The sequence below is a fragment of the Lytechinus pictus genome, unplaced genomic scaffold, assembly GCF_037042905.1.
Source record: "Lytechinus pictus isolate F3 Inbred unplaced genomic scaffold, Lp3.0 scaffold_20, whole genome shotgun sequence".
Taxonomy (NCBI): domain Eukaryota; kingdom Metazoa; phylum Echinodermata; class Echinoidea; order Temnopleuroida; family Toxopneustidae; genus Lytechinus; species Lytechinus pictus.
Window position 1 is genome coordinate 15,552,066 of NW_026974141.1, and position 16,752 is coordinate 15,568,817.

The 16,752-nt window shown below is 35.8% G+C and overlaps 1 protein-coding gene across 1 annotated transcript; it reads left to right on the forward strand.

The window, feature by feature from the left end:
- Nucleotides 1–14,736: 14,736 nt before the first annotated feature.
- LOC129283396 (27 kDa primary mesenchyme-specific spicule protein-like) lies at nt 14,737–16,486 on the forward strand. The gene has a single exon (XM_054919227.2). It carries the CDS (start codon nt 14,877–14,879, stop codon nt 15,993–15,995), a length of 1,119 nt encoding a protein of 372 aa, XP_054775202.1. The 5' UTR covers nt 14,737–14,876; the 3' UTR covers nt 15,996–16,486.
- Nucleotides 16,487–16,752: the final 266 nt, after the last annotated feature.

A 16,752-nucleotide genomic window follows, 5' to 3' on the forward strand; every position in this document is an offset into this window, starting at 1 on the left:
AATCACTACACATTGTCCCACATGTGCTTATCTGTGTTGGCAATCTTCAATGTGATCATTTATCAGCTTAGATTTCAGGATTTCACAAAGTTCAGTTTATGTTACTGTACCAGATTTAGATGTACGATGATATATTGCCAATATCAGCCTTGATTCCGGGGGGGGGGGGGGGGGGGCTACTTCCATTGACGAGTGGGTACCATGCGTGACCATGGGGTTTGGAAAAGCACCCTAAACAAGTATTCCATGTTCTGAAAATGCACCCCTTAACAAGTATTGGCGTGTGAAACTCTATACCCTTAACAAGTATTCCCTGAATTGACCCCCTAAACAAGTACAATTATATCTTAATTGTCATGTCACGGAAGTCAGATTTACCTTTACTTTCATTGGGTGTAGTACCACCCTACACACCTCGCTCAAATCGACAGAAAGTATATCCTTTATAAAATATTTTAGTCTATTTATGTCACGCATTACCATGCGGGACACCCCCCCCCCCAAAAAAAAAAAAAAAAAAAAAAAAACAACGCGTAAAAGGAACTCTTACGTCAATGGAAGTGCCCCCCTGGGCCTTGATTTCACATGCTTTCTCATGAGATCAGTGTTTAGAGCAACTGCATTAATGTACTATTATTTACATTTATCTTGATACCTCAGTCACATTTGCTCAGCGGCGGCGTACGGCGAGTCGGAAACAACCGTTTAATTTTTTTGTACCATCTACCTATAGGTGGTTTGAATAAAAAAGCTTTTTTCGACTCGCCGTAGGGGAAATTGTTGTTCTTTCATGAACGTACCCTTTAGCACAGGAGGGCGCTATACTACATCCATATCCACTTCAGATAAAGTTTGCTCTTTATTTATATCTCATCAGGTCAGCAAAGCAATGAATTTTTAATGGATCGGGGGGGGGGGGGTAGGAGAGACATATTACGAAATTGCCACAGTTTAATTGATGATATAAAAAACGTATGAGATGATGATAACATTGAAAATAGTAAAGATAACAACATTAATGACAAAACCATAATGCAATACTATACTAAATTCACGTCAATTTTTGAGGGGAATTCTTGACTTTCGTTAATGGAGTGAAAAGATATATACACAGTTGTCATTCTTAACGACATAAACTAACTATTTCGTACTTTTGAAAATTCGGCAAGTGAAATCCATAATTTGATCAATCAAAAAACTGAAATTCGCTTCATATTTATAATTTACAGGATAATGACGTTCCGTGATCTCTGGTCATAATAAAACCTCAATGTTTTATTCAAGTGCAAATAAATTGTGGACATAAATTTCTATCATTTTTATTCTGACTAACTTCACTTTGCTTGACAGAAATCATGAACGTTGGGTTTCCATTGAAATACACTCTTAAACAAATTCAAGGGAATAATTCACTCACCGGAGAGAGTGAATATTATTCACTGAATTAAGAGTGAATTTTACACTCTAAAAATATTGGGTAAAAGTGTTCCATGAGCAGTGATGAGGGTAATTATGTATCCAACCAACATTGGGCATTTTTATTTATCCAGTGTGATGAAAATTGTGCCCATTCTAAAGTAATAGTTGCTTATTTTTTAAACCTTACTGGATAATATGTTTCCCGCATTGAATAAAATACTGCCCCAAATTGGTTGGACATATAATACCCTCGTCATGCTCGTGGTGATAAAAAATTTACCAAATATTTTTTACAGTGTACTCGTTGTTGAGGGAGTGAATTTCACCCTTTAAGTTTAACAACTTGAATTCGAGGAAAATTTCACTTTCTTTAAAGTATTGTTCTCCCTATAGGTTCACTCCAAAAAATGTTTCCTTGACGTCAACACACATGAGAGTAAAATCCCTTAACTTGCGTCAGGTAACTGTAAAATATTTCGAAAGCTAGCCTCCGCTGACAATACGGGTATGCTGCCATCAACGTTAGTCTGCGAATATTAAAGCACTCTTCAGATCGGTAATTGTTTTTAATCTATATATTCATCATGTTTATTAACGATGTAAACTATTATATGAAAAATGTCATTGTAGTGTAGTAGGTTTCACTGTACACCATGTATCTTTCTTGGGCAAGTGTTGGTCCTGAAAAGGACCACCCGATCTAATTGTGTTTTGTTCCGTACTTTTGTACCCTTTTGCGTGATATAACTTAATTGAAATTACCGAGGTCATTTACTTAATAAGAAGGATACACTCCCGTTAGATATGTCAGCTCTTCATTCGTTATGACAACTAGTGTCCCGTTGTTATTTCGAAATAAACAAAAGGATGTGGAAAGGGCTGGTTGAACTACTTGGGGTATAGGCAGAAGGGTAAACAGAAATTCCGTTTCTTTTTATATATTTACACGTCATGTGATCACGTCTGGCAATGGTACTTTATGTTCTTATTTGTCTACTATAAATAACTATGTATACATTATTTTTTCATATTTTATTCCTGGCATTGCATCAACAACTAATTTTTGGGTCTATTTATCGGGGCTTAGTATTTAACATTTCTCCCTTTATTTTCAATTCTCATTAAAATATGTCTACTTTTTACTGGAAGGCTAATACATTATACATGTAAATACTTGAGTTATGGGTACGTTGTACTTTTCCATTAAAACGCATATCGGTTGCCTATATGCATCCATAAGATTTGCTTTTTCTCATTGCTTTGCTTCAATGCTGCATTAATCAAATTCAAAATTGTCTGTATCGATCATCTTTATTAAGTTATGTTTCAAGTAATTTCCTCGTCACGTATAAAATTTCAAAGACTCGATACATGGAATAAAACACTGCGTTCATTTAACTTTATTTCATTTGTTATCAATAAATTCCATGGTATCAGTTTCAGTAGACTATATCTTATAACTTGCTCAACAGAAGGTATATAAATCTGCTGCATGGCCACAACAAACAGATCATTAAGGAATGTTTCAATACTCATTATAAATGATCATCTGGAATACTAAAACGTGCAATGTATTCTCCCATTGCAAAATGGTTTTCAGAAATTATGGATTTATTAAGATCATGTATATATCACTGCACGTTTAAGAATTACAGATGAATGTTAATATAATAAGTATTCAAGCAAATCCCTTTATGTTATTAAAAGAGTTTACGCATTCTTTTTATTCCGTTTCGAGTATATACCTGCATTTATTGGAGATATTATATAATTATAGAACATTATTCTTTTAGGACTGAGTAGAGTACCCTTGGAATGATATCTTTAATTCAACTTTTAAAAGTAAAGTAAGCACAATGTTAGGACTATACAAAATAGTTTATCTAATATTGGGTAAAATGGGAACATGTATGTTTGCTGGGTAAAATGATACTAAATACTTGGCAAACTTTACGCAATGTGGCGCTGAAATTTACCCTTTATACTCATAAATTACACAGCAAACATGCTGTTCCCTTCCTCCCCAATATTGGGTAAATTCTTTTACTCTTCTTTTTAAAGTTTATAGAGATAAGCCTACGTGTGTGTCACGCGTTGGGAATCAGATTTTTATCGTAAAATTATCCTACGGCTCAAAAATCATGAAAATGGGAAATAGCCAGATAATATATCATCCGAGAAGATTTAATATTTAGGTTTTTATTTTGAGCCAGTCCGAACCCATGGCACATCCGTGACTTGCCGCAAAGATAGCATTTCAATAAAAAAAAAAACATCATGGAAGATAACAACAGTCCACTATTTCATACCATGACTACTGAATTTGAACATCCAATTATTTGTTTGGGGAAGACGCAGATTTTATCAATGATCTCTTAAGCCTGAAGAGTCGAATCGATTACGTTTTTACCCCTGAGTAATGTGTCGTGTCTAGTCGATTCATTGTTATTTGCACGATGTGATATGTAACATATATCCTTTGTATTATATTTCTCATATTGTTTTCGACATACTTCTTTTGTGTTTGGCTATGTACAGGGGTGGGTGTTGGTGTAGTTCGGTGTTTGCTAGTGAGTGCGCGGGTGTATTCGTGTACATTTATATTGAATATTATTTCGATTGCAAGCAATAACGTTTTTGGTAAAATTTGTAAAACTCTAAACATTCAAACATGTCAAAAGGAATGTACAATTTGTTCTCCCTTTAGATGCAGCACATGGATGGGGGGAGGGGGTGGGGGGCTGGGTGATATTTTGGGGTTCAACGAATCTCGCTCTCTCTCTCTCTTTCTTTCTCGGAATAATTGTCCGACCTTCTAGGTGATAAGAGGTTTAGAGGACTGTTTAGGGTGTGGGAGATGATAGCAGTGTCATAATCTAAAGATTAGTAGGGATGTATGCCTCGACACTCCTCTTCCATAATTATTCATGTTTTTCATAGACACTCTCCGGGCCTCTAGAGATCAGATCATAATTATCTAACCAATACCCGACAAAACTTAAACAATTAAACTAATTTGAAAAATGCAGATGGAATCCTTAAAGGAAAATGAAACTCTTGGAGCAAGTTAGCTTCTGTGAAAGCAGAAAAATCAAAGAATAAGATCAACAAAAGTTTGAGTAAAATAGGAATAGCAATAGAAGAGTTATGAGCATTTGAATGTCGAGATCACTAATGCTATGGAGATCCTCCCATTGGCAATGCGACCAAGATCTATGATGTCACAGATGAACAACTCTCCCCTTTTGGACACTGAAAATATACCCCAAAACATCTCTTTTTGCTCATTCTATAATCATATGACAAACGATTCATCAATGATATAATGTTGTAAAACCTCTGTACTTGTCCTCTCATAAAGAGAACACCTCACCTTGTGATAGACTCTATAAAAGTGAGAATATAAGTGAAATAAGTACTAAAGTAATGAGGGAGTTGTACGTGTGTGACATCACAGATCTTGGTCGCATTGCCAAAGGGAGGATCTACATGGCATTAGTGATCTCAATATTCAAATGCTCATAACTTTCTTATTATTCATTCAATCTTCCTCAAACTTTCAACAATATGTTTCTTTGATTTTTCTCTTTGATATGGATTCAGCTGGTTTCAAGGGTTTCATTCTCCTTTAACTAGGTCGAAAATATTTAGTTGGTGGCAAAGTAGCTGGGGAAATACGTATTATAAAGCTATCTTTAAAAGTTTTGTCGATATCATTTCGTTAGAATTGCATGTTCAGATTATAACGTCTCTATCATTATTGTATATTGCTATTATTATTGATTATTATTATAATTTATTATCTTCGTCATCATTATTAGTGTTGCTATTATTATCAATTTGTATCTATAATCACTAATAACACTCATCATAATCAAGTGCTTGGTACCATACACAATTCAAATCTTTTAAAGTGAAGTAAGTTACCTAAAAACTATGTAATTATGAAAGTTGTTAACGCAATAAGGTAAAAAAAAAAAAAAAAACCTGTGAAAAAATCTTAAAGGGCAGAGTAGAATAAATCTTGAAGGTTCATCAGTGCTGCTTTGGCGCGATGAGGGATACATTGAGCTCGTGCTCATGACACACCCTATTTTCACTACGTGGGACTGAAGCTAATCATTGCGACATCAAGCCCTACATCGCCTCTATGAACTCTATTTTTAAAACCTCACCGTCGAAGACTCTCATGATATCCTTTATAAGTCCTCCAAGATGGCATGAGTCAGGGTTTGACTTTCCTGAGACAGAGGGAAATTGAATTAAAAGAAGCAGGAAGTCACCCGGGCTTGTACCCCCACAAAAATAGTTCCCGGGGTATATCTAAAACTATAGGATTGAATGTCAACTTGTAGCGTGGCAACGATGGCCTGCATCCTTGGAAGTCCATGTCGCCAGTGAAGTTGTCTATGGAACGTTCCCACTGTCTGAGTTGACCTGCTGATATTAGTGTCATTTGGTCATGCCCATGTCAAGGTATCATCGCGTAAAGGGTCCCAGATCTTATTTGAGCCATTGTTATTTTAACACCTAAGATGTTGTTGAAAATTGAGGATGATCTCATACTGTCTCACTGTGTGAACACAATCTGAAATCCCGTTCACATTGCGATATTATATTGGATTTGACCATTTAACAGTGTGAATTAAATCTTCCCATATATATGAACACATTGTCGGCTATGTGGACACTCAGAGGTAAGAGGTATTCACAGTGTGGTATTTCACTCACTGTGCTGGCTACCAGCATTTGAACAATGTGAATCACTTCACACACAGGGTAAACACACTGTGAAATCACTGTTAACACACTGAGAACACTCTATGCGACCGTTCCTTCCGTTAGGACATATAGCTTCGTCACCGTTTTTTCTGATATTTCAACTAGCCTAAATAATTTTAACAAATTAACAGGAAAATGAAACACTAACTGTCTTACTTGATTATGTGTATCGTGTATAGTCTCAAAATAATATCAAATTCAGTCATATACTTACTATCCTCCAAAATTGCGTTTATAAGCGTTTATCTAAATGTCTGTTTTGTTCGCTGAAATCTTTTTGAGACGTTTCATGAAAACGGCGTCGACTTGAAGTCGTTTGGTTTAGTGAAACTATTCTGGTAATGGAAGAGCGAGTTGTAATGGAAGTAGGGGGTAAAAGCAGTGAAACTAGTAGAATTATTAGTAGTTGGAGGGGGAGAAGAAGTAATAGTAATGGTAGTGGTAGTAGAAGTAGTAGTAGTGGTAGTAGTAGTTGTAGTAGTGGTAGTAGTAGTAGTAGTAGTACTAGTAGTAGTAATATAAGTAGTAGTAGTTGTAGTAGTAGCAGTAACAGTAGTGAGAAGTAGTAGTAGTAGTAAGTTATGACGATTATTTTTAATCTATACTCTATTCGTCTGATGATTTGTTTTTTATTGATAAATATTACAACCAGAATTCGTCACACATGAATGCTTAGAATATGGACATATTTTTCTCCACGATAAACGCTTACTAGATATTTTCGTAAAGAAGTAGGCTTTTATCCAATCACGTGAAAATGAATTTTATTCATTTAGTTTTTATTATCAGTTGTGAGTACCGAATTAAACAGGAACCTCAATCAGAAACTCCTAAAGCTATTAGGACACATATTAGGGCATGGAATTAAAATGAAACCATGCTGAAATGAACACGTGCAAGAGGAAATGACGCATACACACTGGTTTAAATTAAATCCAAATTTGATGAAAGTTATGAAAAGAGGAGGGAAGGGGGCAGCGGTGAGGGAATTATGCAGGAAAATAGTTGTCCAAAAATAGCAAATTATTCAGGACTTACACAACGACCTATTTTTTTTCTCAATTGTGGTCTCGACTTTCATGAATCTATATACTGTAGATAATGAATAAATTACATTTTCAATAATGTGTATAAGAAATCATCATTAAACTATTCCGAATGAAAAAAAGGGATATGGAATAATCAGTAATACTTACAATGCCGTCGTAAATAAAAATGTGGGGCTGATTCAGGTTTTCATAATAGGGGGGGGGGTGGAGTTCATAGGGGGAATAATTGTTTACTGTAGGTAGTATGGGAAAGGATTTTTTTTTATTCTAAGAATGAATAAAAATGATAAATAGGTCGACATTTTCCTTCCCAAAAATCTGAGTAGCAAAATACAAAGAAACAAACTGTCAGACGGGGTCATAGGCACATCACATCATTACAGTTCTTAGTAAATCCACCGAAGATATATCTGGTGGTGTACATGTATGGCATGATTTGCTTATTTATTTGTCGTTTTGTTTTTACAGGGTAGCCCTTTTCAGTTATAAAAACTGCTCGACCAAGGGACCCTGTATCAACAGAAATCTAAACAACAAAACAATAATATATACATAAAAATAATTTAGGGGGGGGGGGAGAATATATTCTGATTTTTATTATCGCAACATCATTTTTTGCCCATAACCTGTATATTTATTATGTTTCGGAGATCATCCATTCCCTAAAATGCATAAATAACCGCATCATTTAAACAACATACGTTTTAACAAAAAGTTCCTTTTTTAAAAAAATGCAAGAGAGCTAATCTGGTTCCTAATCATTGCTAATCACATTCCACTCGGAGTAAGATCAGGGACCAGTCCGAATTGAGTGAGATTTTGGTCTTCCAAGAGTGATTTTTTTTCTTTTTTAAAGTGAAAGTGTGCATTTTTTCACACTTTCACTCCAAAAGAGGTGCAGATTCACTCTTGAAAGACCGAAATATCACTCCGTTAGGACTGGTTTCTCATCTAGCTCTCAGAGGAGTGTGATTAGGAACCAGATTAGCTCCTTTGCATTTAGAGTAGGATAATTTATTGTGATTTCAAAATTCAATATTTTCTAGAACTCGTGAGGGATCTTTTGTGGACTTCATGTCTGTATCCATGGTATCAGAGCGATGTCAAAATATTTTTGAAGGGTGAAAGATAACCTTAAAGTTATGTCGTTCTTTCTCAATATGATGAAAAGGACAGAGAAAGTTACGTGACTATGACATTTAGTTTCATACTCTTCTTTACTACTTTTTTTTACCTTCTTTGTCTTTTTTTTTTTTATCCCCTCTACTCCTCAATACTTGAAACAAAAATATTGGGACAGTCAACTTGTTTCTTACTCATAGGTCATGCCCTCAGAACCGTTTGGAGAGTTAAATATCAGGTGCCGCACAGTTTCTAGATTTAAGTAGCAAATAAATGAAACCACAAAAACGACGAAAATAATTGATCTTTTAATCAGCTCACAATGTCCAAACATTAAAGGCCTGAGGGTAGACGTTTCAAGATTTCTTAAAGGTCAAGTCTACTCCAGAAGAATGTTGATAAAATTGATCGAGAAAAATCAAACAAGCATAACGCTGAAAATATTATCAAAATCGAATGTAAAATGAGACATTTTAAACTTTCGCTCATTTTTCACAAAACAGTTATATACATAATTTAGTGATATGCAGATGAGAGGTCGATGATGTCCTTCACTCACTTTTAAGCCTGAAGAGCGGAATCGCTTTGCGCTTTTAACAAAAATATGACAATAATAAGCAACTTGACTGATTTACAAAATGTTGAAACAATGGTGATTCCACATGTTTAGGTAGGAGTTATTCTGTTTTTCAAATGACAATGAGGAAAAAATTAAAATATTTCATATAATGGAATACATAAGAAATAGTAAGTAGGTGATGTCATCAGTCTCCATTTGCATACCGACGAGGATGTGCATAAATGTAATTGATTTCTAAAATTAAGCTAAACGTTAAAATGGCATAACTTTCTTATTTTACATCCGATTTCGATTAAATTTTACATTGTAGTTGAAATTGTCTCCTTTTGTTCAAATCAACTTCTTATTGGGGTTGACTTTTCAAACTTGCTTTGTCCTGCAACTCTCCATAGCTTTGCAAGAAATTCTTCCAGAAATAAAAAAAATAGATTTGGAGTCCTTACTCACGAATAAGTTTTAAAAAAATAAGCGTTTTATATATTAAATTCGCTTCTACCATGGAGGGTACCTTTCTGAATTTACATACCATTTTCTGTCAAAAAAGAAATGATTTTGTGTGTCTAATCGTTGGCTCGTTAAAGGAAAATGAAACCTTTTGAACAAGATAGATTGTGCAAAAACAGAAAAATGAAAGAAACAGATCAACGAAAGTTTGAGAATAATTGTATTAATGATAAGAACATTATAAGCATTTGAAGATTAGATCATTATTGTTATAGATCTTCCAATTGACAATGCAACAAAGATGTGTGATGTCACATGTGAACAGCTGTCCCAATATTTTGCTATATATTTCACTTTTAATGCTGCCCCTTTTATCACATCTATCAGTAGCTCATGTATTCGTTCTATAGGAGGGCATGTACATGTAATACAGTTTTTCAAAGAATGCATAATGGATGAAGAGTAATTTTCGTATCACCATACGAAATAGTAAAAAGATACATTTGAGGGTATTTCATAGTCCATCAAAGGGAAAGTTATTAGTGATCGCAATACTCGAATGCTCATAACTTTCTCGTTGTTCTTCCGATTTTTCTGAAACTTTCTTTGATCTTATTCTTTGATTTTTCTGTTTCCACACAATCCACTTGTTACAAAGGTGTCATTCCCCTTTAATTCCAGTTGAGTCAACTGTAAGATTTACCCCCTCTAGCATGTCTAGAATGAAGAAAATGCTTACCCATGATGCATATGTTCTTATCAATAACCCAGCCCAAGGGAATTTTCTTCTTATTATATATAGATCAAGCAGCTGTTAAACTGTTATGACTGACATATACCTGTCAGCAGGTGGCGCAATACATCTTTAATTCCATAACCCCTTTTTAAAGCCTGTTTTTATTAAGGATTTCATTCAAATAAATTCAAGATAAATACAACAAAAACAATTGACAAATCTTCATTTTTACATTAATAAGAAAATACAAAAAAAATTTACCCCCCAAAAAGAAAAAAATTATGATGGAATTAAAACTTAAGAACAATATATGTTTATACTTAAAAAAATGAGCTCAGCCCGACCCTCTATGTAACCTAATAATTCATGTAATTAATATTGAATTATTTGAAGAAAAAAAATTATGTAATCATTGTCCTAATCCATTTTAAATTTAGCTTCCACAAAAAAGCGCGTACACTGACACAGCCAACACACACACACACAACACATACATAAACAAACATATATACAAATATGTTCATGAACATTTGATTTTGGCATTGGGTACAGAAAAAAAAAAGAAATCTGCAAATTAGATTGACCCAAGAGAAAGGGAACTAGAAAAGAAAGAGTACAAAATCAATCAACAGTCACACCAACATCCTTTCTGTTCACATTCAAATATCACGGTACACACACACTCACCCACCCTACCCCTTCTTTTTTTTTTTTTTCAATTTCTTACGCACACACACACGCACACACACACACACACCTTTCCCATCTATACGCATATATCATCTTTGTTACCATACACTTCAGAACGTTCTGACAGGTTGATATGATATAATACAGGGTCTGATTTAAACTCTTATTTCTATTTATTCATTTTACTTATTTATATATTTATTAAATTATTCTGTCAATCATTTATCTATTAATTTATTCATTCATTTATTTATGTTTATTCATTTATTAATATATAAGTCTTTTTTTCATATGGTAACCACATAGGTAACTGGTATAATCATGTCCTTCGAGTCCCTCCAACATAAATGCATATTTTACCAACTTAAAACAAATGAATTACATTGTAAGTTAATACAGACATTTCCAAACAAATGAGAAGAAATCATAAAACAATACAAAGGGCCAGCTGATCGACTACAGCTATCGTATAAACCCCACAATTTATTTTGGTGAATGATGAATGTGGTGGTTATGATCATGGTGATAATAATGAATCATAAGTTTCGGCGCTTGTATCTTTATGAAAGTTATTACACATATGAAATGCCTTCTCGTTGTCAAAGTGACATATATCCGATAACGACACCAACAATACACCTGTCATGCCCACCCCCCCCCCCCCCATCATAGAGCAATGGTGTTAATGATATTTTTCCTGGAACTGTTAATACCTTTTCGTAAGGAGAATGCAATACGGATCGTAATACATTAGACATTCGCGGGATATCAATTTAGTCATTAGAGGGAGCCTCCCTTATTGCCCCCGAAGAAACGTCTGTGACTCTGCTATAGTTAAGGCATTGCACTTCCCCTTTATTTCATGTCGTAATTCGCATTCCTTCTCATTTCACGTCTGTTTCTTTAAATAAATGTAAACTATTAAGATCGCTTGACCCATGTAGGACGAAAATGTAGACAATACTATCTGATTGTAATTTTTGAATGGTCAATCCAATCCCATCCCCTTCCACTTTCAAAACCGTTCTGCGGCCCCTGTATATGGGAGTCCATGTCTGTAATAAAAATATCCAATGCAGTTATTCAAAAGGCGTTCTAGTTTAGATCGATTCGGAAAAGGAGAATAAGAATAATCGAAAATTGAACCGAAAATGCAATAACTGAGGCCTGTTTTACCCTTAATACAAAAGCTTGAACGATACTACAAATGCCATACACATTACTGACCACGTTAATGGTTCTTCTAAGATTCGTCGTTTTTAGATATTACACCGAATCCCGTATTAATGTTGGACTTCAGTTTTATAATAGTTTGTAGTAACAAAATATAAACATGTGAAAACTAGGCCAACATTAGGCAAGTACCACAAACCCGAACAATTAATGGTCTTTGCAGGTTTCTTGTTAAATATCAAATATAAAAATGGAAAGTGTTCATCAAACTAAGGGATCCGATCGTTCCCTCCCTTTAATGGGGTCACGCAGTATTCTATAGCTACCTGTCTGATTTAAAACTTCCTTCCCCTAAATTAAGTCAATTACTTGTTTAGAACAACAACGTATTACTCATTAGTTATCCATGAAACATGTTCATCTTCATTGCATTACCAAGAAGAGAGTTCCTTACCTGTATGGCTGTATGACTGTCAAAAAATCGGTTAAGTCTATCAAATAAATGAAATAAATGTAAATAAATAAAGGACATGCATGGTTATTCAGTAAAATATTGGGTAAAAGGATTGTTCCATAGGTAATTTGGCTCACAGGCTGGTGTCAAATGTAGACATTTTTTGCGTTCTCATTTTTTTGCGTTATCATACATGTTTTTCTTTCCCGCTATCTAAATATCGGGTACACTTTTCCTTGGGAAATCTGCTTAATCTAGAATTCTAGAGAACAAGAAATGTAGAAATTGATAACGAGTGCTCGTCTCTTTTGTTAGAATCCCGCGGCAAACAGAATTAATAAATGTGAGGTAGGCTAAGTGTTTTTCGTAAATCCTGTAATTGGAATATTCCTCTTATCAATAATTAGTTTTTAAGAAATATCAATATGCATTCTTGGCTACAGGAATTTATAGAATTGCCGGCCTTCTCCTGTTTAAAATTGAAATGCAAATGGTAAACTGTTTTTTACAGTAACACTTAAACATAATCAATTCGCCCGCCTAGATATTTTTGTCTTATGTGAAGTTTAGAGTTCCTTTTTCTTTTTAGTGATCCATTGCTCAGTCCTTGATTGTTTCAAATAAAGGAATAAGCATATAGGCAAATGGACTATAGCTGATCCGCAATATCCACTCCTGCAATAATCATCTGCATTCTATTAATGTATTTGTTCATTTGTAAGTATAATATACTTACCAAAAAATTTAAGTATGATACAAAAAAGAGGATATTATCGTGTTTTTTGTCTTTAAAGAAACTGCAGATGTGTTTTACAGTATCATCCAATGTATGCATGTCTATGTCAAATTTATAAATAAAAAGATCAAATTGACATCTCACACGTTTAATTTCCAGTATTCAAATACTGTACATTCTTGTTCAGGGGTGTGAGTCATTTAGTCTGAAATTCCATCCATATGTTCTTACTTTTACATATCAGAAGTATTGGACAGTTCGGGAATGAATGTCTGAGCTTTTCTTCATAATCATACGTACGAAAACAATTAATAATCATTTCAATTTTCATCCCAACAGTACTAATGCTATTGTATGGTGTAATCTAGGCCTATCGAATCGGGCTTCTCTGCAAAAAACACAAATTACTATACAGATCATCTTGTTGCTACTCAATATTTACTACCATGGTAACAATGATCATCCAAACAGTATATCACAATAAAGGATTTCGAGGGAGTTACCTTTGAATATTAAACACCATAACAGTACATTTTATGGAAGGATAGATGAGCTTAAAATGAGTTACAGGTTAACTTTTCAATGATAATATCTATATTAAACAGATACTCTGTCAACGACCGATTCAGAACAATTCTCGTGTAGTTACTGATGACTTTAAGATCTAATAACTGAAAGTTTGGCATGTCGAGAAAGTTGCCTAAAACTAGATTTCAAATATGATGATATTCATTAATACACCATCACATTGCACTTTCCACACGTTTTAGTTTTTGTCGCAACATTTGAGAATAGATCATTAGAGGTGGGGTTTTAGACACTGAGAAAAAAAAAAAACTTTTGCTTAGTTTTGGCCGTTAACAATTTTCGTAAAGACGAGAATGTAACAGTATTTGTTTTTTACATTAACAGGTTTGGCAAATATTTCCAATCAGGGAGTAACATCAAAACCTTTGAAAATCACCCCCTCCCTATCTCCCTTTAATATAATTTGACGAATTCGTTGTACATACCAATAATATCGAGCAACAAATGATTAAACATTGAGTTTCATTCACGAGTATTTTTTTTTTACGACATGAACAATGGGATAAGTTTCACTATATCAAGGAATGGTGTCGAAATGATTATTGTTGAGAAGAGGTTAAACAGTGATGTCCTAAATATGACCCTTGATTGTGAAGGGGCTGAAAATACATTGTCATACCATCTTGTACTATATGAGAATCTTAGTTTTTTATGAAATGTTACAAATATACCTTGGATATTGTTTTTAAGATGAAGGGGGGGGGGTGAATAGCAAATGAGGGATTAACATAAAACAGGTCTTGATGAAAATAGTTATCATGTGGATGTACATACTTGACGCCGTATTAACTCTTGAAGCTAACTTGCCCCCCTTTCGGGATTTCCTTGTGCGTACTTCAGTTCCAAATTACCCATGCTTTGCGCATTTCCTTCATTCACATGGGCTCCACCCCCATTTGAAAAAGGGGCGCGGCCTGCTATGCTTGCGGACCGTGTGCAAACATCCCCCCGACCCCTTCAACGCAAGCCAATATGCATTCGACGCTGGGTTGCTCACTACAGTAGGACATTCTGTAATTTCACTCTCACTTGGTTTGAACATTGGGCAGGGCAATATATTCTGATATTTGCCTGAGAGGAAGACGACAGCGCACCTTTTAGCCATGAAGTTGTTGGCATTATTACTTGTCCTGCCGGCGATATGTATCGCCCAGCAGCAACAAGGCCCCGGAGCAAGGCAGCCTGGGCAGGGCCCAGGAATGAGACCAAATCAACCAGGACAGGGACCAGGAATGAGACCTAATCAGCCAAACCAACCAGGGCAGGGGCCAGGAATGAGACCAAATCAACCAAATCAACCAGGTCAAGGTCCAGGAATGAGGCCAGGACAGCCAGGACAGGGACCGGGAATGAGACCAGGACAGCCAGGACAAGGGCCAGGAATGAGGCCAGGACAGCCAGGACAAGGGCCAGGAATGAGGCCAGGACAGCCAGGACAAGGGCCAGGAATGAGGCCGGGACAGCCAGGACAAGGGCCAGGAATGAGGCCAGGGCAGCCAGGACAAGGGCCAGGAATGAGGCCAGGACAGCCAGGACAGGGTCCAGGAATGGGACCAGGAATGGGACCAGGAATGGGCCCAGGAATGGGGCCAGGTATGGGCCCAGGGCAAGGACAAGCTATTGGCTCACAATGTAAAGGAGGCTGGTTCCTCATTGGACAGCAATGTTTTAAGATGATGCCGAGAGCGCTGAAATGGAATGATGCCGAGTTGATGTGTGAGCAGAATGCCCCTTGTGGAACCCCTATTCTCGCTGGTGTAATGACAATTCCCGATATCCAAACATCAAACGCAGTCATCAACCACCTTAAGAGCCTTTCAACCACAAATATGCGCATTGACATCCCGTTCTGGACAGGTCTTCACAATAAATGGAACCAGCTTCTTGAGAGGTATGAAGGGTGGAAGTGGCCTTCCGGTTGGAGCACAACACAGCAGCCTCTACCGTTCGTTAACTGGGCACGAGGGGAACCTAACAATCAACTCCTGGATCAACAGCACTCATACTGTGCAGCCATGAACGGAATGGGTGCGTGGTTTGTCCGACGATGCGACGAGCCTATGTATTCCATGTGTTCTATGCCAGTCAGTCCACCACTTACCGGTGCAGTACCTTCAAATCCTGGAATGGGTATGCTTGTAGAAACACCAGCTCAGGTTCGCAACGGATACATTCAGCTCGAAAGCGGTCTACTCATGAGGGACAACGTTGGAGGCGCATAAGACTCTGACAAACTCTTTATCTTTTTTTTTAATAATGTGCCCTGATTCTCGTCACCTAAGAATTCAAAATGGCGGACGTGTTAACTTTGACCCAAGGACATTCAGAAAAACAGGGAGGAAATGAAACTGTGAGAACTTATTAACAAAGGAATTTTCACCTACCTAGCCTTGCCAGCAATTCTCAGATCATTATTCTCAGAATTTGCTATCCACTGATATTTAATTCAATTGCAGATGATAGTTCGTGCAATTCTCAGTAAGAAAAGAAATATTTGTTCCTTTTTTTAACAAGCAATACTTTTACAATGATTTCATTTCTTATTTTAGTTTTCATTTCAACTATAGCCAGTTAAATTGACGCAATGACAGAGTGTAGTTTTGTGATGTTGATGTTTCTATGTTACATTTGAACTAAAAAGATGTACAATATAATATTTTGCAGCAAGTGTAAAATTACATTAAACGAATTTATTTCATTGTACATAATTGAATGAGTTTTCCAATTTGTTGCCTATTGAGGACTGAGTTGGTAGTAACGTATTGTTTATATCTTTGATAATATGCATTCAATTGGTTGATCAACTGTTTGAGTTATTGATTGATTAATAAAGTGATTGCTTGATTGATTGATTGAGTGAGTGGGTGGGTGGATGAGGGGTGAGAGAGGAAGAGAGTGGGTGACTGATTGTGTGAGTGAGTGAATGCTTGAAGTATTGTTTTTATGTTTGTTTGGTTGGTTGGTTGGTTGATTGATTGA